Source organism: Crotalus tigris, unplaced genomic scaffold, assembly GCF_016545835.1.
Source record: "Crotalus tigris isolate CLP2741 ecotype Arizona unplaced genomic scaffold, ASM1654583v1 scf7180000023713.2527936, whole genome shotgun sequence".
Taxonomy (NCBI): Eukaryota; Metazoa; Chordata; class Lepidosauria; order Squamata; family Viperidae; genus Crotalus; species Crotalus tigris.
This window is the reverse complement of record NW_024100135.1, coordinates 553586-575686: the sequence shown is the minus strand read 5'-3', so window position 1 is coordinate 575686 and position 22101 is coordinate 553586. Positions and strand designations below refer to the sequence as shown.

The window sequence follows — 22101 nt, the reverse complement described above, 5'->3', positions numbered from 1 at the left end:
GAAATATGAAAAATAAAATAAATAAATAAAATCTGTTTCCCCATTTTATTTCTGAAAGAGAACATTGAACTTTCCCCAAGACTACATATTGTTGCTGGATTTCCAAAGTATTCTTGATTACAGTATACACTTCATATATAATAAGGGCATTTTATTAGTATATGGGCAGTTGTACTGATGTGGCTTATTTAGTGTCAAAAAATGAGAGGTGTACTCCAAAGGAGAATTGAAATTGCCCAATTCTGATTATGTGAAAAAAGTAATATGGAGATGGAACAAATGCTCCCAAAAAATATTTCAAACCTGTTCTCTAACCTTTTAGCTGTGTTGTGTATCGTCTCCATTCAACTCTTTCCAGTGAAGATCAGCAGTCCGTATTCTTCCAGCCTCCTCTTGGCATCACCAAGATCATCATATCTACAAACATTGCAGAAACTTCCATAACCATCAATGATGTGGTCTATGTGATTGACTCAGGAAAAATGAAAGAAAAAAGGTATTTAAAGAATCTGAGGGAAGTAGTAGATAAGAACTCAGAACAATAAACCATGTAGAAATGACCTGTTTGTAGTCCTCGCTTAGGGTTTTTTTTTTTTTCAAAACATTTTTATTACAAATTATATATGCAAAAGATAAAAGTCAGTGCAAACTACAAAAGGGGGGATGAAAAGGAACAGAAAGAAAAAAGGGGAAGAAAAAAAAAGAAATAACTTCCCCCTTCATCCCAACAAACAATTTTAATAGTTTATCACTATCTCTAAATAAATGATAATCTCTCTTCTCCCCATAGCTCATCTCTTTAAGAAAAACAAAATCAAAATGCTACATCAATCAATTTTTGTCAGCAAAAGTCCAGTAAGGGCAACCAGATATAACTATTTTCTTCTACTCACCCTGACCAAATAAGCCAATCTTATAAACCCCTTTTTAAAGTTATTATTTGACCTCATCAAAAAAAGTGCTGCTCACCTTTATTATAAACGAAAATCCTTTAGAACTTTAGCAGATTTCTTTTGTATCCATAAGTAAAATTTAAGCTGGGCAGGATGTATGCAACTTGTGATTACGGGTATAAATTTGAGGAGTGGTTGCAAAGCCTTTTTTACATTGTAACTTCAAAGAATCACTAAACAAGGCAATAAGGACTACCTGTATTCACATTCTAGTTTTGAGAAACAGGATTTTGATTTATTTATTTATTTATGAGACTTATATACCGCTTTAAGTGCAAGCACTCTCCAAGCGGTGTACACGAGTAAGCAATGTATATATATATTTACATTGCCCCCAACAATCTGGGTCCTCATTTTACCTACCTCGGAAGGATGGAAGGCTGAGTCAACCTTGAGCCGGTGAAATTTGAACCGCTGACCTGCTGAACACAGTCAGCTAAACTGGCCTGCAGTACTGCACTCTAACTGCTGCGCCACCTCGGCTCTTACAAAACTGATTACAAAACTCAAGGTAATTCTGAAGTATCTGTTATATTCTGTATCAAGGGAAGGATAGAGACAGGAAGCACACAAGCTTGAGGACCACAAGGAGAGATTCTAGAGCAGTGGTTCTCAACCTGTGGGTCCCAACCCCATTTGGGGTCGAACGACCATTTCAAGGGGGTTGCCAAACAACACAGTCCGCCATTTTTTTCCCCCTTTTCCTTAGCTGTGCTACTCCCTTTTATTCTATTGGCTTTTAAAAGCCAATAGAATAGACTCTCTTGAATAGAGTCTAATTCTATTGGCTTTCAAAAGCCAATAGGAATTGTCCAGGCTGTCTCTGCCCTGCTGAGCCCACCAAAAGCCCCAGTCTGCAAACAGTGCTGCAAGTTGTCTGCAGCGAAGGCGAGCTGTCTGGAAGTTTCCACCCCTCCCTGCTGAGTAACTACTAAAAATGTAAGTAAAAGAGGGCTAGGGGTGGGAGGTGAGAGGCCAGCGGGCGCAGGGAGGATTTCTGGCATGCGTGGGGCCCGGCAGGTGCCTTACCTCCCTTGGGCTGGGCCAGCTGGTGGCCCAGCCAGTGGTCTCCCTGCGCCGTCGCTGCCCCTTGCCAGCTACGCCTCGGCCGGTGCAGGGGGCGGCATCACACGTGCGCGGCACTCCCGGGCAGGAAAAGTCCTCGACTTACGACCGGTTGGGTAGTTCTCAATTTACAACCGGTTGGGTAGTCCTCGATTTACGACCGGTGGGGGTCGTGGCATTAAAAAGGTTGAGAACCACTGTTCTAGAGCTACATAATGTCCATAATAGGTCTGCAGTCTGGTCCACAGTTTTGACTCATCTGCAAAAGTTACTATTATGGTTTAGTGCTTATATATATTTATCAGTGGATCTGTCAAATTCAATAAGGCTTTGTTTTCCTGCTTTCCTGTCTCTCTCCTTTTTTATTTGTTTTCTCTTTTACCATATTTTTAATGTCCTGTTCCTATTTAGGTAAGATTTATTACCTAACCATTCTAACCACTGAGCTGTGGTAGCACAGTGGTTAGAATGCAGTACTGCAGGCTACTTCTGCTGACTACTGGCTGCCTGCAGTTTGGCAGTTTGAGTCTCAACGGTTCAAGATTGACTCAGCCTGCCATAATTCTGAGGTCGGTAAAATGAGGACCCAGGTTGTCGGGGGCAATATGCTGACTCTGTAAGCCACTTAGAGAGGGCTGTAAAGCACTGTGAAGTGGTATATAAGTCTAAATGCTATTGCTATTTAACATTTTTACTTGAATTTCTTTGACATACGTTTTTCCTGTTTTTCTTTTGCACATTTTAAAAGAGAAACTGGTAATATGTGAATTGATTGCCTACAATGTTTTATGTTTTTTTTAGCACTTATCAACTTTAGACTGTAAATCTTCAAGCAGTGATTTGTTGTTGTTGTTTTAAATATATTTGCGAACAAGGATAAAGACTGTAAACTAGTGGCCACATATCACAGTGAACTATCATGTAATTTAACTTTGGCTTATTGTGTTATGGGGAACCTTTATGATTTATTTCTTAAACTATGACTAAACCCATAGTTTAGCAAGAGATTTAAACAGTTACCTAGAAGAATTATACTTTATCAGTGTTATACTTCCTAGTTCATGTATTTTAACACTTCAAACACAGCTCTGTATTTTCCCGCTGGTAGGTATGATCCAAGCAAGGGCATGGAAAGCCTGGAGGATTCATACGTGTCCAAAGCCAATGCCTTGCAAAGAAAAGGACGAGCAGGTCGTGTAGCTTCTGGGGTTTGCTTTCATCTTTTCAGTAGCCATCATTATAATTATCATCTTTTAAAGCACCAGTTACCTGAGATACAACGAGTGCCTTTGGAACAGCTTTGTCTCAGGTATTCTTTTGCCGAATATTGCATTTTTTCCAACTAAGCCTCAACACATTATGTGGTTCATCTTGTAAATACAAATCTCCTTCAGTTCTCACTTCCTTTTTCTCCTGTTTTCTTACTTTTGTCCCTTAACGGCTTGCTTCTTGGCAAATGGGCAAACTAATTGCCTGATTTTTCCTGATTAGCTTACTCTAACTAGCAGTATAAAAATATTTCCAACTCTAAGCTGGCAGAAGCATCTCCTCTTTAGATAGCACTTATTTGTGTGCAAGTGCCACAAGTTCAGTGCCTAGGATTTCCAATTAAATAGATTGAGTAGTAATGTTAGAAGCAACCTCTATCTAGAGATGTGCAATATTTAGATCCAAAGCAGGCAAATATGCTTCATATCTGCCAAGGGTGCTCCCAGTGTACTCAGCAGCAATCCCTTAAAGGATCAGTACAGTACTTTTTCTGGGCTCTCATAATATTTCTATATTAGAAATTATAGTCTCTGCAGTCCCAAATTTTATTGGGATGTTAATACTATAGGTCATTAAATAGGTTTATTCATTTCTGTGTACCTTAGTGGCCATTCAAAGTTACGACAGACTCACCCCCCCCCAAAAAAAGCCAAAAGCTATTTACAACCTGGTTCTGCAGTTCCAACGCTCCACACAATCCTGTCATTACATGACTGCATTTCAGGCCCTTTATGACCTTTATGGCTGGTTGTAGTATTCCATTGTCATATGACCATGATTTACAATGGGGTGTTTTTTGGCCAGTTTCCATCCTTTTCATCTGTCTCTGGAAAAAAATAGTGTGGAAAGGGCAATTGCTGTATAGAAGAAGTTATTCAAGGCAACCCTCTTTTCTTCGAGCTAATACTGTAGCTATGTTTGCCAGATACTTTTAGTGCTTTAACTGCATCAGTTTTACCTGAAAAGGGAACTGTTCCTGGAAGTCACTATTTTTGGTTTTTTGGCTAATACTAGGTTTGCAGAAACCTGGAGCTAAATTGAGGATACAGTTTGGAGGACAGGAGCAAATTAGGTAGTAAGTTACTTAAAGAGATGGTAACAGTATCTACACCCATCCCGTGCTGTGGCCAGGATCTTGTTTTCTGTGAGAGCTATGTTTCAACATATAACCATGGATAATCAAATCATAGGTAATAGGGTATTTAGCCTATGGAAGTAGGTTTAGATTCTGGAGCATTGGAAAATGGAAAAAATATCTCAAATACAAGAAGTGATCAGAAATAAGTATTTTATACTGTATGTTTTGAACCTTTAACAAAGTAAGAACATTGAAAATCACTGGATAAATTGTACACTGGATTCTTGTCAGCCTCACTAGGTAGACTAGACTAAGAAATCAACTCCACAGGAAGGCTAAAAGTATTTTTATTCAGATTGGCTATAACAACAGAAGCTTGCAAGTCTGATTGTGTTATAGTATACTTTCGCTCCTTATAATTCAGTGAATTAAGAATGTATCTGAGCCACTTCCAAATATTTCCTGTCTCTTATGGGTATAAAAGATGTTGCACAAGATCTTGTGTATGGATCTTGCATATCTGCATCAACGGCATTTTTGTACTCTCCACAATTCTGTACTTCCTCGTACCAAATAGCAGAGAGCTTGTAATTTTCTTTGACTGAACAATATTTTTTTTCAGAATAAAGATTTTGGAAATGTTTGCCACACACAGACTTCACTCAGTGTTATCACAACTTATTGAGCCGCCAATGGGTGAATCCATAAATGCATCAAAGAAGAGATTGCAGGATGTAGGGGCCTTAACATCAGAGGAAAAGCTTACTCCCTTGGGCCATCATTTGGCTTCCTTGCCTGTTGATGTCAGAATTGGAAAATTAATGCTTCTTGGCACTATCTTTCGCTGTCTGGATCCTGCACTAACAATAGCAGCAAGCAGGGCTCACAAATCACCTTTTGTAAGTATTATTAAGATAATCTAGGATTCCCAGATTATGGATTGTTACAGTTTCAAGAAATGACCATTCTTGGTTCCCCTTTACCAGGACATGGGCAGCTACTGAGCCACTGGTACTGGATGTAAGTGTTGGCATTGTCCTTCAGTAGTGTTTGCACTCACCGCAGCAGTTCCTGCAATAGATCCACCTGCTCCTAAGCACCGACTCAACTAAGATTAAGGTGTTTGTGCCTAGTTTCACTTTCCCCCTCTTTCAAGGGTGGCTCTTTCTGGGTGTGTTCCTGGGAGGCATCATACTAGGTCCTGGCACTGAGCCTGTGTACCTGTCTGGACAGCCCATGCTTGCTATAAGAAGTAGAAGAGATGCTGTACTTGGGTTGCCTATTTATTCGGAAAGCCCTGGCAAAATGCAGCATGGCAAGAACAACAAATCTTTATTAGCACATTTAGGACAGAACACACTGGTACCTAGATATACAATTTATACACCTAAATTTATTGTTAAGACTAAAAAGTTAGTATAAAATATTAAAATTACCTAACAGTGAAATGAATATAACAATAATGCAAATATTAGTGATGATCACCGGTATTAACACTAAGCTTTAGTCATAGGGATAAATACAGCAAATAGAGGTCAAAATAGGGCAATCTGAAAAGATATATGAAAGTCCTGCTCAAATAAAAACGTTGACAGATAAGTATAATTCTCCCTGCCAGTAGAGTTATTTCAAATTTCATCTTTAACATAGGTACTCCTTGCTTAACAGCAGTAATTGGGACCAGAATTTCTGTTGCTAGGTGAAACAATGTGACGTGATCAATGTGATGTGATATCACTTGGTCATGAGACACTCCAACTTGTGTGAGGCAGTTGCCAAGCACCCAAATCGTGACCTCATGACCACAGAGGTTGGCGTGATAGCTGGAATTCTGAGTACTGGTTATATGAAGTATTACTCATTCAGCACTGTTGCAACTTTGAATAATAGCTGAACAAGTGGTCATTAAGTGAATACTACCTGTAGATGAATATGTTCTGAGAATCACTGTAAAGAAACCAACTCTACAGAACCATCCCCACATGGATCTGTAGGCTGCTGAAGAGAGGCTTTTTTAAAAAAAATATCTGCATAGGACTATGCTACTTGGCCTTTGGCTGAGATCAAGTATAGACTGACAATTTTATTATTGAGGGAGGAAGTCAATTAACCTATTATTTTACAGGTTTGTAAGGGAGGAAGTCAGTTAACCTATTATTTTACAGGTTTGTAATACCACCAATTTTGAGAAGTTCTACTGTAATTCATTCCTATTTATACATAGAATTTAGATAAATTCTATACAGCTGAGATTGAATTTTAATTTTAAATATATTAGCTATGTAATGGAGCATTTTTATCAATTATAAAGATTTCTCCATGGGACAAAAGAGAGGAGGCATTCAAGAAAAAGCTTGAGTTTTCCATAGGAAACAGTGATTATCTGGCTCTCATCCAAGCATATAAGGTAAGAAATAAAAAGTTACTCTTTTTACTTTAAAGATCATGTTAAGATTCTTTCCAACTTTTGGGGTTAAATAGTAAGTTTAAATATTTTAAATTTCTACTCTTTAGGGGTGGCGCCAGTCTTCAAAAGAGAGCTTTCAAGCAAGTTCCACATTTTGTAGACAAAATTTTTTATCAGAAAATGTTCTTCAGGTAACATAATATTTTTATTTTGCATCTTTATCTTTTGGTGACCTTGTACAATAATTTGTTCCAATACCTACTTCTTCTTGTGCCTTATCTTTTCCCCTTATATATAACCTGAACAATTTTAGACCAGGTTTGTTTATGCTATTATTCTATTTCATTTCATTATGCCTCTGCTCTGGATGGTGAATCTCATGGTTCCAGGAAAAACAAAGGTAGATAATTTGCACTTATGTAGAAGATATATTCAATTCATTTGATTGATCCTCCTCCTCCTTTGTACCATATTGTTGCCCCATTTGAGACTATATTCTCAAAAAGAACCCAATGTGGTACATATTGTAAAGGAAGGTATTGGGAAGAAGCAAGATTAAATACAGGTAGTCCTTGACTTATAACTGTCAATGAGCCAGATTGTAATTTGTGACGGTCATAACATGGGTCAGTCATGTGACTGACCTGATTTTATAACCCTTTTTGCCGAGGTTGTTAAATAAATCACCACACAAGTTAAGTAAATCTGTGCTCATTAAGCAAACTCCATAGTCATTTAATGAACCACTGGTTCACTATTTGTGCGTTTTGCCAAAAACCAGAGGTAGGTGCCAGTTTTCAGCAAAACTGTCCTAAAATGCAATCATGTGACACAGAACCCTGCAAATAGTCATAAATGCAGCTGTGTTGCCAAGTGCCCAAAGTTCACTCACATGATCACATGGGGGGGGGGCTGACTATTAAACTTCAAGTCCAGGTCTTAAGTAACCCCAAGGTAGGTTTGTCATAACTTCAAATGGTTGCTAAGTAATCACTGATAAGTTAAGACTTGTAATACAAGTAGTAAATTTTGGTTGCTATTACTGATCTTCACACTGAAGAACCTTTAGGAAACCATTGAAGATCACTACGGTTTACTAGAAATAATTCAGAAATCGACACCTTTAGCCACATATGGTTGTAGTTGGTAATTAATGTACTTAGAACCCAATAACTGTGTATATATTTTCACTATATATTTATGTATCTTTATACCAGATATATTTCCCACATATTTTCCAATATTCTCTTTCTATCTTAAGCTGTATTATAGTAAGAATGAGCAAAATGAAGGCATGCACAGGCCAGACATATTCTATCAGTCTTCTGGGGCTGGTCTACTGCTGTACATCACCAGTTCATATATTTGTATATGCTAAATGGGAATAAAAGAGTAACATTAATAAACTATTAGTTGCTGTTTAGAATGCTGTTTTAAAATCCTATTCGTAATTCAAAGATGTCTTTCCCATTTTTTTAGGAAATGGCACGTTTAAAAAGGCAGTTTACTGAACTACTATCTGATATTGGATTTGTGAAAGAGGGACTCCGAGCCAGAGACATAGAACAGAGATTTTCTCAAGGAGGGGATGGTGTTCTTGAAGCTACAGGAGAAGAGGTAAGAGATTTTTTAATCTATTAATTATTGTATCTACCTTTCCATGTTTCCTTTCTTCCTCCGCTATATTCTTAAGTAAAGGTTACATTTTACCTAATTCCCATGTAACTATACTGATTATTTCTGGAATACTTTTTTTCTTGTCAAGATCTAGTAGAGTGAAGATGCTTTTCCAATTGCTTTGAGTATTATGTAAAGTCATTTTATACTTTCTTACATACAGGAAGGTTCTCTCAGTCAGGTGCTAACATTGTGTTTGGTCCAACTGGTGGGTTGATAAAGCAGAGTAATTGAAGAGGAAACCTGTGATTTACATATATCACATAGTTAAACATAAGTGGTGTATTAATATAAATAATATTTGGTTGTCATTCTGACTTTATTGAAATTCTAACTTTATTAAAGCTGCTTAGTACTTTAAAAATGCATGGTGACATATGTTATTGGATAGCACAAAAAAACCCTCCAGAAACTTCAAAAACAAAAATTAGAATTTTAGAATTCATCTAATAGTAACTCATCCCAAGATCTACCTAACAGTAAAACAGATCATTTAAAAATAGTTTGTATGAAAATCTACTGATATATTTATACATTTTAGGAGAATGTAGATTAATATTTTGATCCTTCCACTTGGGATATTTTTAAAATTTGACATTTTAAATATTTGTTCTTTGGGGGTTTTGGTGTGTGTAAAAGTTCTAACATGGAAATAGCATGTATTTATATATATCCTAAAACTTCTGAAGATATGCATTACCTTATTTTCAAACATTTCTCTGTAATCATAAGATTAAGAAATCTCTTTTAAAAGATATGTACCTGATGCCTGAAATATTCAGGATTCCTTGCCAATTGCTCCATGCTACATTGTTCTTTGCCAATGTCTACCTAAGGAACAGTCATCATATTCTTTAACTTTTAGTATGTCATTATGTCATAGGCAAATGCAAATGCAGAGAATGTCAAGTTGATATCAGCCATATTATGCGCCGCTATGTACCCAAATGTGGTTCAGGTAAGTATAAATGTCAGCCGTCCCATTGGCATATGCAGCAAAAGAAACCCATGGGACATTATTTTACCAAGAGTATAACTTTACTGATAGATCCATATAGACACAGTAGAAACAAAGCCAGTTTAAGTTTTCACATGAAAAACTGCATGTTAAAATTGGCCTTTTCCCTCGGGTCACCCACTGTCCATTGCCCACCAATCCAATGCAATTATCTGCTAGTATTAATATATATTTCCCTGCCTCTGGTCTCTGAAATAGGATTGATTGTAATACTGTGATATTTTAAGGGGGAATTTATACACGAATTTCCTTAAGCATTACAATCATTTTGGTCTCTTAGCTTTCAAGATAATTCATTATTTTATTTCATATATATCTTCTATTCATGTTTATATATGTTATCAGTAAAGAAAACAAAGCTGAATGCCAATTTTTCTTCTTCATGTCATTGGCTTCTAACTCTCCAATGTATGTAGCTTATTACATGGCAACTTGCTTTTCTTCAGATATTTTCATGACTCCTTTCTGTCTGGAACCTAGTGCTCCAATCTGCTACTGAAGGCATAGTGTTATTGATCTCTTAACTATGCTTTTAATACTCAGCAGGGCTTTTTCCCCACCCCACCCCAAAGTTCAAAACTAGGACTTAAAACATTTGTAAAAACTAGCACTGCAAAGTTTCCTGGAGTTTTATTGTATTGGATTGAGGTGGGGACATTGGTTAATGATACTGCATTACAAGACCAGTCTGTGTTTATAATTGCTTGGTTCTAGGCAAGTTTGGGCTAAGAGGACTTGGCTGAGGGTCAGAGAAGAGGAAGTACTGTAGCAACAAGAGAAGTGCTTACTTGACACAATAAGGCAGGGGTGTCAAACTGCCGGCCCACGGGCCAGTTTCATCATACCGGAGCCGTGCCCACCCCATTACCGGCAATGGCGAAAAAGCTCCGATACGTCGCGTGACATCACGTGACGTCGTGAGTTTGACATGCCTGCAATAAGGATTCCTTGGGGAGAAGGAAAAAATGCTAACTCCTGGAAGTACATAGTGTTAGAAATGAAAGCTGGTGCTTAAAATAATTTGCTTTCCAAACACCAGCTAGTGACTTCAGGGTTGGGTTGGATTTGCACTGATTTTACATACATTGATCATGCTCACAATCATGATGCTCCAATTATCTTGTCAAACAAAAGCATTCAGGCTATGGCTTTGTAATATGTCCTACAACTAAGTTTGGAATAGGTTTGGGGAATGAGGTAGTACATCTGTGTGGTTTTTTTTAAATTTTAAGTTCCACAATATTACCATGTTGATTTGTTAGAGGAAAGCAGTTTAGTAAAAATGTCTCTTTCTATACATCTCTGTTGAAATAAACGGGGATTGCTTGTGGATATTCAGTTCGCAATTTTTATTTACTATTTTAGATAAAAGCGCAAGAAAAGAAGTATCAGAAGACTAATAGAGGAGCTGCTAAAATTAATCCAAAACCTGAAGCACTGATGTTTGCTACAAAAAACCAAGGTTACATTCACATTCATCCATCTTCTGTAAATTATCAGGTAATTTCTAACCTCCAGTCAGTAAAGTATTCCATTCAGACTTATTTTAGTATACATGAGCTTATTTGTGGAAGAAATAGCATGCACAACATTAGGCAATAGTTGCCTGCTATAAGCCTCACTGAAACCTTTTGAATATTTCGGTAGACACCAACACAAGCAGATGTCTTTCTCTCTTTTCTTCTGCAGGCTTCATGTGAAGCCTGCCTAGAGGTTTCAGATAGCACCTCCATGACCTCTTCAGATCTGGCCACTTTATGCTGGCACCGAACAAATTTTTGTTAGCAAAATCTAAGTGGCAGTTATATAGTATAATATAGATGATTTTTACAGAACCAGAGTTGTTCTTGTTTTAAATGTCCCATAAGTATTCTTTGGAATTCTGTATTTCAGACAAAGCACTTTGATAGCCCCTATTTGGTATACCATGAAATGGTAAAAACCAGCCGGATTTTTGTTCGAGACTGCAGCATGGTATCGGTATATCCACTGATCTTGTTTGGGGGAGGCCGTGTGAACATGCAGCTCCAGAATGGGGCATATGTTGTTTCCTTGGATGATGGGTGGATTAACTTCGTTGCAGCCTCACGTCAGGTAAAGAATTAAGTAACTCAGCAGATCCATTAAGTTTCTTCAAGCTGTTTTCCAAATATGTTAGATTATAAATGTTGTAACCTCAATACACTTAAAGGACAACATCTTAAGAATGTTTGATATAACATAACAAAGATTACATCTTTGATATAAACAATGACAGATAGTCGTTGATTCACGACAGTTGAACCCAAAATTTCCATTGCTAAGCAGGAAAATTTTTAAGTGATATTTGCCCCATTTTACAACCTTTTTGCCAGTTTCTAAACAAATCATTGCAGTTGTTAAGTGAATCATGCAGTCATTCATTAAGTGAATTTGGCTTCTCCTATTGACTTTGCTTGTCGGAAGCTGGTTGGGAAGGTTACAAATGGTAATCACATGATCCCAGGACAGTGCAACTGTGATAAATACATGCCAGTTGTCAAGCACCTGAATTTTGATCATGTGACCATGGGGATGATGCAACAATCGTAAATGTGAGAACTGCTCATAAGTCATTTTTTTCAGCTCTGTTGTAACTTCGAACAGTCATTAAATCTATGGTTGTAAGTCAAGGACTACATGTACTTTCATTTGCAGTAGTGGATAGTGGTGCCTTGTACAACTTTCTATATCAATATAGGGAACAGGTTCTGTTCCTTAAAGAATACCCCCTTCTGGACTGGCCCCTAAGGCCAACGTGGAAAAATGTATCTGTTCTAGAAGGCACTTACAATATAATGAGCAGCATTTTGTCTAATTTTTAAAATTTCCTACATTGAAAAGGACCAGTTTCTTTCTTATGACTCTATGGCCTCCAAGTAGATAGGTGATTTAAGAACAATGCCTTCTTCATGGATATAGATGCCTTCATTGCTTGAGAACCACTGTTTTGCAATTCACTGGCACAATAGAGACTGATATGGTACTGTGTATATGTCTCAGGCAGTAATGTTGCAATTACAATATTGTATAGCAAGATAAATTATAATCACCATCAATGAAATAGGCCTATCATGCTAATATACGCCTATTGTCATGATAGCATTATCATCTCACAGCTTTCATAGTCATTTCTGCTGCCAGAGAAAACCAAGCCTTGCCCAGCATTCAGAGACATTCAGAGGGAAGGGGGGGTCTGATGGGACCAGTGACATTGAGGAATGGATTCCACCTGAAGGCTATGCCTCTTGATAAACTCTGCTCTTATGATTAATCCCTATCTTTCCCTCCAGCCTATTGCACCTGGCCTCTCTGCCTGTGTCAGCAGCAGCCACTTCTGTTGTAGATGGCCAGCATGCCTGCCTCCTTCAGCCATGTTGCTATTATTGCTTCACAAATTCCAGATATTTCCACATAGATATAGGTAATCTTCAGTGAGGGCCAGAAGAGTAGTAGGTAGAATCTGTTTTCCACTCTTTTGGCCCCTCACTCCCAGAACTGCTGTCCTGTACCTCACATGCGGGCAACAGCTTTGTCGCTTCATTCCTGAGGTGTGACAAAAAGAAGTCTGTATGGTCAGCCATTTACCAAGTGACGTACTTTCCTCCCATTTAAAGATAGAAGGAAAGCATGTAATTGTGGGAAACAGCTTTTCACCTTCTTAAAAACGCATTAACACATTTCTGGTGGTCTTAAACATTTTGATTGTATGATGCAATCAACTTGTGTAGGTAGATAAACTAACCTTGTAAACAACATAAAGAAAAATACTCAAGACTAATCAGTATGTTTAACATTTCTGTGCAGAGCATAAAAAAATCCAAGTTATCATATAGAAAACACTGCAAGTTTGATATGCATAGCCTTCCATGTATGTATTTTGCATTTAATTCTTTCTGTCCTAATTTAGAACATTGGGATACATGTAAGGACAATGTAGTTATAGTTTCAAGCAATACTTTACTCAGTGGGACTTGTACAAAGACCTACAGTTGCAAGCACACTAAGAATCAAACAAGGTGTGTTCTTGAACCACTATCCTCCTGCCACATCAGAAATTTGGAAAAGGGGGTATTCAATATTTGGTGATGCAATGTATAGCAAATACTGCACAATGTACTGCTATTTAGAAAGAGAAAATAGTGAATAGAGCTTCCAGAGTCAGAGGCAGCATAAAGGAATGGCTATGTCCTTCATACTGTGCTTATGAAGTGTTTTGAGTGGCTGCTATTAGAAACCTCATCCAGACTTTATTTTGGGTGCATATTTGTGATTTATTTATTTATGAGACTTATATACCGCTTTAAGTGCAAGCACTCTCTAAGCAGTGTACAAGCAATGTGTGTGTGTGTGTGTGTGTGTGTGTGTGTGTGTATATATACATATATATATATATATATATATATATATAGTGAGAAATAAAATGATCACCAGGGTAATAAAACTATAAAATTTATTAAAAAAGCGCCTAGCTTTCGCCGTCACCTGCCGGCATCCTCAGGGCTAGTGCGCCAGGGAGTGAGAGAGTCGCTTTTTGCGCAGACTTTAGTACACCTATAAAAGCGACTCTCTCACTCCCTGGCGCACTAGCACTGAGGATGCCGGCAGGTGACGGCGAAAGCTAGGCGTTTTTTTAATAAATTTTATAGTTTTATTACCCTGGTGATCATTTTATTTCTCACCATGAATACTCCCAGGGTTCATATTTTTAATTTTCTCAAACACACACACACACACACACACACACACACACACACACACACACACACACACACACACACACACACACATATATATATATATATATATATATATATATATATATATATATATTGCCCCCAACAATCTGGGTCCTCATTTTACCTACCCCGGAAGGATGGAAGGCTGAGTCAACCTTGAGCTGGTGAGATTTGAACCGCTGACCTGCTGAACGCAGTCAGCTAAAGTGGCCTGCAGTACTGCACTCTAACTGCTGCGCCACCTCGGCTCTTTTTATTTCAGATAGCAGAACTAGTGAAAGAACTTCGCAATGAACTTGACCAGCTACTCCAGGAAAAAATTAAAAACCCCAGCATGGATCTGTGTACTTGCCCTCGAGGATCTCGGCTTATCAGCTTGATTGTAAAACTTGTGACAACACAATAGTATTAGCTACTGAGGATGGCTTTCTTCTAACGCTAATGACAGGAAAATGAAATGTAGCACTTGCCCTTGTACAGCTATTTGGAAGCCTAAATATCCAATTTAAAAGTCTGTTTTTTAAGTAGTTCTAAACAGTTTTAGAATCATGATAGAAACTGATATACATTTACACAAGGAGCTTGCATATTTAAAATAAAACTTAAAAGTTTTTCTTCCTTTTGCAAAGCAAGGAATAAGCATTCAGAAAATAATTCATGAACAGATCACACATTTAATGTTTAATGATTCCCCATTCCCTTTTTCTGTTCAATAAAGGATTGACTCTATGATAGTCTGGCAGGATGTTAATTTGTCTTTCCCCTTCCCAAAAAGGCAGTGCATGAAATATGTCATGGTTTCTACATTGCTCTGCGTCCAGAAATGAATCCTGTCCAATTTCAGTAAATTTACATCTGCTTTCATTTAGTCAATCAGTGTTGGTTACTAGAATTCAAATATCGTGATACCAGTTATGGAATAATTTAAGCATAAAATTGGCCTAAGCTTGCAAAAACCCACTACTTATTCTCAAATAATACAGTATTGGAGCCTGATGATGTAAACTATATACAATTATATAAATATTGTAATAAATAAAGGAATTCTCAAAATCAATAGTTGTCATTCTTTCTTTTCAGGAAAATTATATTCTATTTGAAACTGCTCAAAGCATTGTGGTTTGATTTGTGGATATAGTGAGGGAAGGAAGTTTTGCAAAAATGATGATGAAAGGATTTATATTACACCTATACTGGGAAATGGCTACCTCCTAAATTTTTGAGCACAATTCTATCCAGGACAGAAAAGTGATTGAGAAATTTAATTATAACAAAACTTATTTTATGATCAACTTAGGGATTTCATCTGGGAGCTTATTAACAGAGCCCAAAGTTTTGTAAACTTCTACCAAAATAAGGAAAATCTTGTGAATTCCAGTCAAACATTTTGGAAATAGGTCGATAAAGTTCCTTATGAATTTCTTAAGAGTTTAAAAATAAATTAATATTTAGGACACCTATTATACTGAATTTATATTTTTAAACAATGTTTCACCTCAACTACTTATTATTTGAAAATATAGTGACCAATAAGTTTCATGAATATTGAAGTGAACTATCAAGGACTATGTAGATAGCAAACATTGGGTCTTCAAGCGCACTATCATTCCCACATGCCATATTTGGAAACACAATCGTCTGCTCAGCCTTTTTCAACATGATGCCCTGCAGATATGTTGAACTACAAACCCCACAGATGCGACCAAAGCATGTTTTAATTTTCTATCAATAGTCTGACCATTCAAAGGAACCTATATGTGCACATAAATGGCTTTGTGGTAGTAGATAATATTAAAGTCAAGCAAAATATTGTCATATTGCATCTGAAAATGTCTTGCATAGAAAAATGTCCTTTTTCAATATCTTCAAAGGACTTGGCTATGTGCAGAAAATGAACTTATAGAATTTACTATGCAGTACTTTCAGTTGTGAAATTGGCTGCATATTCATAGGAAAAAAACCTGTCCAAAATATTTTATTACTTTTATTACTGTCCCATGTTCTTCAGAAACATTAATACTTTGTTTTCAACTTAAGAGACTGAATAGAATAAGAATGTGACATATTTTTAACTTTATTTTATATATACAAATCAACTTTGCAGGAACTTCAGGGGGAAAAGTCAAAATATTTTTATATAAAAATATATAAAAAACTAGCACAGCTGCTACAATTGCTATTTGTATACAAAACAAAATTTGGAAACACTGGCTGACCATTAACTATTAAGTATTCCTACTTTTAATTAAACTGCTAAGTGTTTTAAGTGTAATGAAATGTATATGCCTCACTGCTGAAGTGCAAGATAGTTTTGAATCAATCCTTGAACTCTACACAAAATTATTTCATTAGAGCTATTGCAATCTTCTGGTCCATATGGTGGATCAATGGTTAATACACCTGCCACACACAGCGTTGGTTGTGATTCTCCTTGTTCTATTACAGGGATGTGGTTTTTCTCCAGCCAATTCTTCAAGGAGTTTTTCTTTCTGTCCAGCTCTTCTTGATTATAAGTTTGACTTTTTCCAGCCATGAAGAGATAAGCAAGTTTTTCTTTGATTTTATCATCTCTTTCGGTCACTATTTCAATATTTTGCACAGCATGTCCTAAAACAACTAAAACAGATACTTTTCCATTCTCGAGGGGATTTGCCAGAAGAATGCTGTCAAGAATAAAAAGTTCATATGAGGATATATTAAGTCAGGGGTGTCAAAACTGGCGGCCTGCAGGCCGGATGCATCATACACAGGCCACACCCATCCTGGCTCCACAAAGGCAAATGTCACGATATGTCACGATGTCATGTGACGCGATCTAGTTTGACACCAGTGTGTTAAGTGATCACTTTGCTAGTTGGCTTTTCATGCATACTAGGCCTTTCTGTCAGTCTTTTGACAATGATGCTGTATCAAAAAAGTTTAAATCAGAATGAAACAGCTGCATTCCCAATGAAAAAAACTGAAATTGCTATGGCATTACAAGCCATTCCACAAGTTGCCCAATAAACCTGGGGCTTGAGTTGCATTAGCAATCCTTGAAGTGTGTAACAATTAGATCAAGATCAAAAGCCAAAATAAATGAGGGCTCTCCAGTTAGACTCATAAAATATTTCAATCACATCATATGCATAATGTAAGTTGCATGTTTGGTACTATTATCTTTCATCATACTTATCACATTTTCAATTGACATCATGCTAAGATGTAAGGTCAATTACCATCCATTGTACATATGCTTTAAATATTCTTATATCAAATGCTAATATTGTGCAAATCATTTGATGAAGCATTTTGGTACTGAGCAAAGTATCCTCCAGCTTTGGTCCTTAAAGTCATGAACAAGTTGTTTCAAATCGTCTCCATTGTGTGTGCCATGAAGTGATTACTTCATCAGCTATCCCAAAGGATGTCTTTTAGTGGATGCACACATATTTGCCAGAAGATGACAGGAGGGTCCTTGAATCAGCTACTTTGCAGCTTTGAGGAACTGATCTCTCATTGTGTGTGTGTGTGTGCGCGCACACACACACACACACACACACACACATATGTGTCCTTCTATAATGCATACATAATAGAAAGTGTTCTTTTCAACGGGGAAGGTTATTTGGGATTTGAATCTTATGAGTCACCGGAATTCTTTGTGCACAGAATTCTTTTAAATTCTATTTTAGCAACTCAGTAGGAATTGATCACAAAAATCAATAGATGGCTTACAGTAAAAGTATTCATATAAATTAAAAACTTTTCCATGGTGTTAATGTACAATTACCCTTCTTATCTAAACATTTTAAAAGACATGGGTAATTATTTTTACAATAAACATAATTGTTGATTTACTATCATATTGCCTATGTCTTGATATACAAATCAACAAAAAATGATTTTTCCCCATTGTTAACTGCTAGGTTCATCACTGCAAAAACTGAAAAATTGGCATATATATTTCACTAGATCAACAAGTATGGAAATGGCTGAATAACTGACAAAAATTTTTAAAAACCTGACAATGTAGAATAAGTTTACTAGTAAGTCTTGTCACCATTTATTAGTTGTAACCACTTTTTCCTGAAATTACCTACATATTTTCAAATGTCTATCCAGACAAAAATATTTAATATGTTTGCATTAAGATTTCATTTGCATTCTGTTTAGGCATACAATCTCCCATTTTAATTTGCTTTTCATTTTATACATTATAATCATTCATCCCTTTCATTCTCCCTTAACACACATTCTTTCTCTGAAAAAGTATTTCTATATAAAATTCACAGATACATACTTGGCAGAAACTGGGTCAATTGTTAAAACCCATCCTTTATATTGGTGTTTCTCAGCAGCCAGTACTTTGACTTCTTTATCCACAAAAGCTAGCCATTCCAAAGGAGTTTTCCTCTGCCATTCAGTCATATTTCCTTTTTACTGAACCTAATGAGAAAACAAAGCATCATTGCCAGCAATATCCTTTGCCTCTGTATTAGGAAAACTTACCTATTTCCATGATTAAGAATAACATGACCCTGCTGGATCAAGTCAAGGTTCATATTAGTCCAGGATATTTATTAAGAGTGGCTAATAGCTGGCTATGAAATGCTCACAAGCAGCAGTTATATCCCTCCCTGGCTATTATTCCCCTGACATTGATAGTTGGAATGCATACTACCTGGAGTCCAATTGTAATACTGAATCTCAAGATTAATAGCTCTTGATAGACCAGCACTTCTAAAATGTACCCAGTTCTTTCTTAAACACAAATCTTGTAAGTCTACAGATTTATTATGTCAAAGACTTTTTGAAAATCCAGGTGTACAAGGTTACAAAGTCACCTCCATCTATCTGCCTGTGCACTAAAAAAAAAAATAGACTATGAAGCAGGATTTACTTTTGTAGAATGCTAATTTTTTTAAAGAGGCTTATTCCTTTACTGCTTAGTTATTTTTCTTTTGATTACACTTTCCACTAATTTATCTTCACCAGCCTATTATTTCTAGGATCTCCCAGAGCCCTTTTTAAGAATTACTGTTACACTGCCTACCTTTCAGCAGAGGACTGGACAAGTTACATATTTTTGCTATGATATCAACAATTCTACATTTGGGGAACGTTTACTTGTTTGATTTCTTACTATACAATCTTTCCAAATGTTTTAGAATGCTGTTAACTTATCTTAGGCTACTAATAGGTTACTTTGCTTTAGCAATTCCAGTTCAGCCACTTTTCTGGCTGGTTTGTTGCTGGTTTTTTTTTTTAAATATGTTTAAGTAAATTCTTATTGGTTCTCTTCAGTTTAATTGACTGGTCTGATTTGGTTCCACCAAATTCTAAACAATTCTTGGCACTTTTAAAATTTGCTAGTTTAACAATTAATTATTGCTTATTTGTTATTTGACATATCCTGCCTTTCCTCAGGGTTCAAGTTGTACACACAGAACTCTCTCCTCCCATATTTCCCACAACCCTGTGAATTGGAAGAGTGACTGCCCAAGTCACAGAGCTTAACCAAGAGTGGAGCGAACAGGGAGCTTCTTGTGTTGAAATAAGTCTTCATCCTGGTTCATCCAAGCTAGGAATAAACATGGCAACTGCTTTGGGAAGAAGGTTGTAGTTTATTGGAGAGGAGAGCCAGACAGGAAAATGGTTCTGGCAGCAAAGATGAGAGAAAAAGGACTGAGCACATGTAGGAAGTAGGCTTTTTTATATCCTCTGGAGCCTTTTGTTTGGAGTTATTTCCTGTTCCTGTTTTGAGGCTATTTCCTGTGTCATGTATTCTGACCTGAGTTTGGGTGTGCCCTTTGGCCTTTGTGAGTTAATCCTACCATGTCCTGTCCCAGGTGGGGTATGCAGATTTTAGGTCTTTGTCTTCCTAATCTCCTAGCTCCAGCTTTCCTAATGGTTTACATCTGCATTTGTACAGAGCTGGTTTCTGCTTGGGGGAGGCAGACTTGGGGCTATTAAGAAAACTGGGCATGCTTTCCTGCTTCTTTAAGATCCTTGGAGGAAATATATTTTTCTGCCCTTTTTAATATTTCCTTCTCTAGGGGGCTGACTTCCCACACTTGGTTATAGCCCAATACCACAATCACATTGGCAATATGTTTAATTTTTTTGCCATAAGCTCTATTTTTTTTTACATTCCTTATTAATAAATCCTTTTTTTTTTTTTTCCAAAATGTGGGTTTTTAGTAGGGTAGGTTTTTCATTTCTTGACAGACACCTTCAGCTGCTAACCCCAAATTTTGATTGCAAAAATATGTATTTTTCATTAATCAGAAATATAAGCACATTACTATAAGGCAGTGGTTCTCAACCTGTGGGTCAGGACCCCATTTGGGTCGAACAACCATTTCACGGGGGTCGCCAAACAACACAGTCCGCCATTTCCCCCCCCCCTTTTCCTTAGCTGTGCTACTCCCTTTTATTCTATTGGCTTTTGAAAGCCAATAGAATAGACTCTCTTGAATAGAGTCTAATTCTATTGGCTTTCAAAAGCCAATAGGAATTGTCCAGGCTGTCTCTGCCCTGCTGAGCCCGCCAAAAGTCCCATTCTGCAAACAGTGCTGCACCAGTTGATTAGTCCTCGACTTACGACCGGTTGGGGATCGCGGCATTAAAAAAGTTGAGAACCACTGCTATAAGGTAAAAGTACAACCTAACCATATCTATTTATAAGTAGGGCCACAGAGTTCAGCACAACATATTCCCAGGCAAATGAGTATTGGATTGTAACCTTCATCCAACCTGCTGCTTCAGGTTAAACTAATTTATAAACTAATGTAAAACTGGATTGCAGTCTTGGTCACAGGAACAGCAACAAGATGGGCCCCTAATGCTATAAACTTCAGAAACTGAAGTAAGGATACTGATATCAGCTGAGGTTGTTTTTTTTCCATAAATCAAAGCAACTGGACTGTAAAAATTTAAAACTCTCCTTTATTAAATTATGAACAGCTGCACATAGCCACAATCTAATGTCAATATTCTTGAATTAGATTATGTTTTGAATTAGGTATAGTGATCAAGATTCACAGTTAATATTGCATCGGTCGCTATTTCTCAGCAATTCACTTAACAGATTTCTTTTTAGAGAATATGACGAGAATGCTCCACATATTTTGCTCCAAGGAAATTCAGGGCATAACCATAATAAAGTCATAATAATAATTATTTAGCCATCCGTATCATTGAAATCTTTTTTGCTAATCGATCTTCTGCATCGAAGATGAGGTTGCAATATCATTCCATCGAATAATCTTTCCACAAGACTACTGTTCGATAGTATTGCACTAACCAATGTTTCTGAAGGTATGAACCCCAACACGTACATTAATTTCAGGTCCGGAAAACCTGCAGTTACGAACGCAATGTTCCCCCTCGCGGTTCTTACTGCATAGTCAAATCTATAAATATACAGGGCGTTTATTTAAAAAAAAGCTGGACTGCAAGATTGCAGCTATTCTTGTTATTTAAATAGAGGTACCACTCACACACATCCTTGAAAATAAATTACAATCCAGACATCCAGCCTCAGCAGCCACCATTCAGAGATACCTTTAAAGACAGCTCGATGCCGCCATGCTCCGGCCGGGCCGTCCTTTCTGGGACCCAGAATGCACTGCGTTCCCGGGGCCTCTTTATTCCCCTTCCGTAGCCGGTTGTTCTGAGGAGCCTTTCAAGACGAGACGGAACTGAATGGAAGAAATCCTTTTTAGAATATTAGAATCGTAGAATCGCTACGATAAAAAAAAGCTTTGAAAAACTGATTCACGGCGGAATTCACGTTTCTTTGGTTATCTGATTCAGAACACAATTAGGAATTTACTACGAGGCGATTCCATTTCCACGGTTACTTTATAGTTCCTCTTTCTGCTCCGGATTTT

At 37.1% G+C, this 22101-nt stretch overlaps 2 protein-coding genes across 3 annotated transcripts in view; one reads left to right on the top strand and one right to left on the bottom strand.

Annotated features, from left to right (window-relative positions):
• The window catches only part of DHX57 (DExH-box helicase 57), a 37581-nt gene extending 22300 nt beyond the window's left edge, over positions 1-15281 (top strand). The window contains exons 15-24 of the mRNA XM_039320912.1: positions 323-496; positions 3127-3327; positions 4988-5264; positions 6677-6772; positions 6880-6963; positions 8252-8389; positions 9333-9407; positions 10833-10967; positions 11361-11561; positions 14487-15281. Coding sequence (XP_039176846.1) covers positions 323-496; positions 3127-3327; positions 4988-5264; positions 6677-6772; positions 6880-6963; positions 8252-8389; positions 9333-9407; positions 10833-10967; positions 11361-11561; positions 14487-14630 — 1525 coding nt within the window. The 3' untranslated portion in view covers positions 14631-15281. The remainder of the gene's footprint in view (positions 1-322; positions 497-3126; positions 3328-4987; positions 5265-6676; positions 6773-6879; positions 6964-8251; positions 8390-9332; positions 9408-10832; positions 10968-11360; positions 11562-14486) is intronic.
• Positions 15282-16280: 999 nt separating this feature from the next.
• Positions 16281-21922, bottom strand: GEMIN6 (gem nuclear organelle associated protein 6). 2 transcript variants are annotated; one of them, XM_039320917.1, is made up of 3 exons: positions 21773-21922; positions 18507-18652; positions 16281-16887 (listed from the first exon to the last, which is right to left on the bottom strand). In XM_039320917.1, exons 2-3 carry the CDS (start codon positions 18632-18634, stop codon positions 16512-16514), a joined length of 504 nt encoding a protein of 167 aa, XP_039176851.1. In that variant the 5' UTR covers positions 18635-18652; positions 21773-21922; the 3' UTR covers positions 16281-16511. The 2 variants fall into 2 exon arrangements, with proteins under 2 accessions (XP_039176851.1, XP_039176852.1); XM_039320918.1 differs by having other exon boundaries at positions 21709-21834.
• Between the last annotated feature and the right edge of the window lie 179 nt (positions 21923-22101).

Excerpts from the sequence above, each read along its gene's own strand:
- GEMIN6 (XM_039320917.1), bottom strand. The coding sequence starts at position 18,634 with ATGACTGAATGGCAGAGGAAAACTCCTTTGGAATGGCTAGCTTTTGTG. Across the intron at positions 16,888-18,506 it reads ATTGACCCAGTTTCTGCCAA|CATTCTTCTGGCAAATCCCC; the intron begins GTATGTATCTGT and ends TATTCTTGACAG.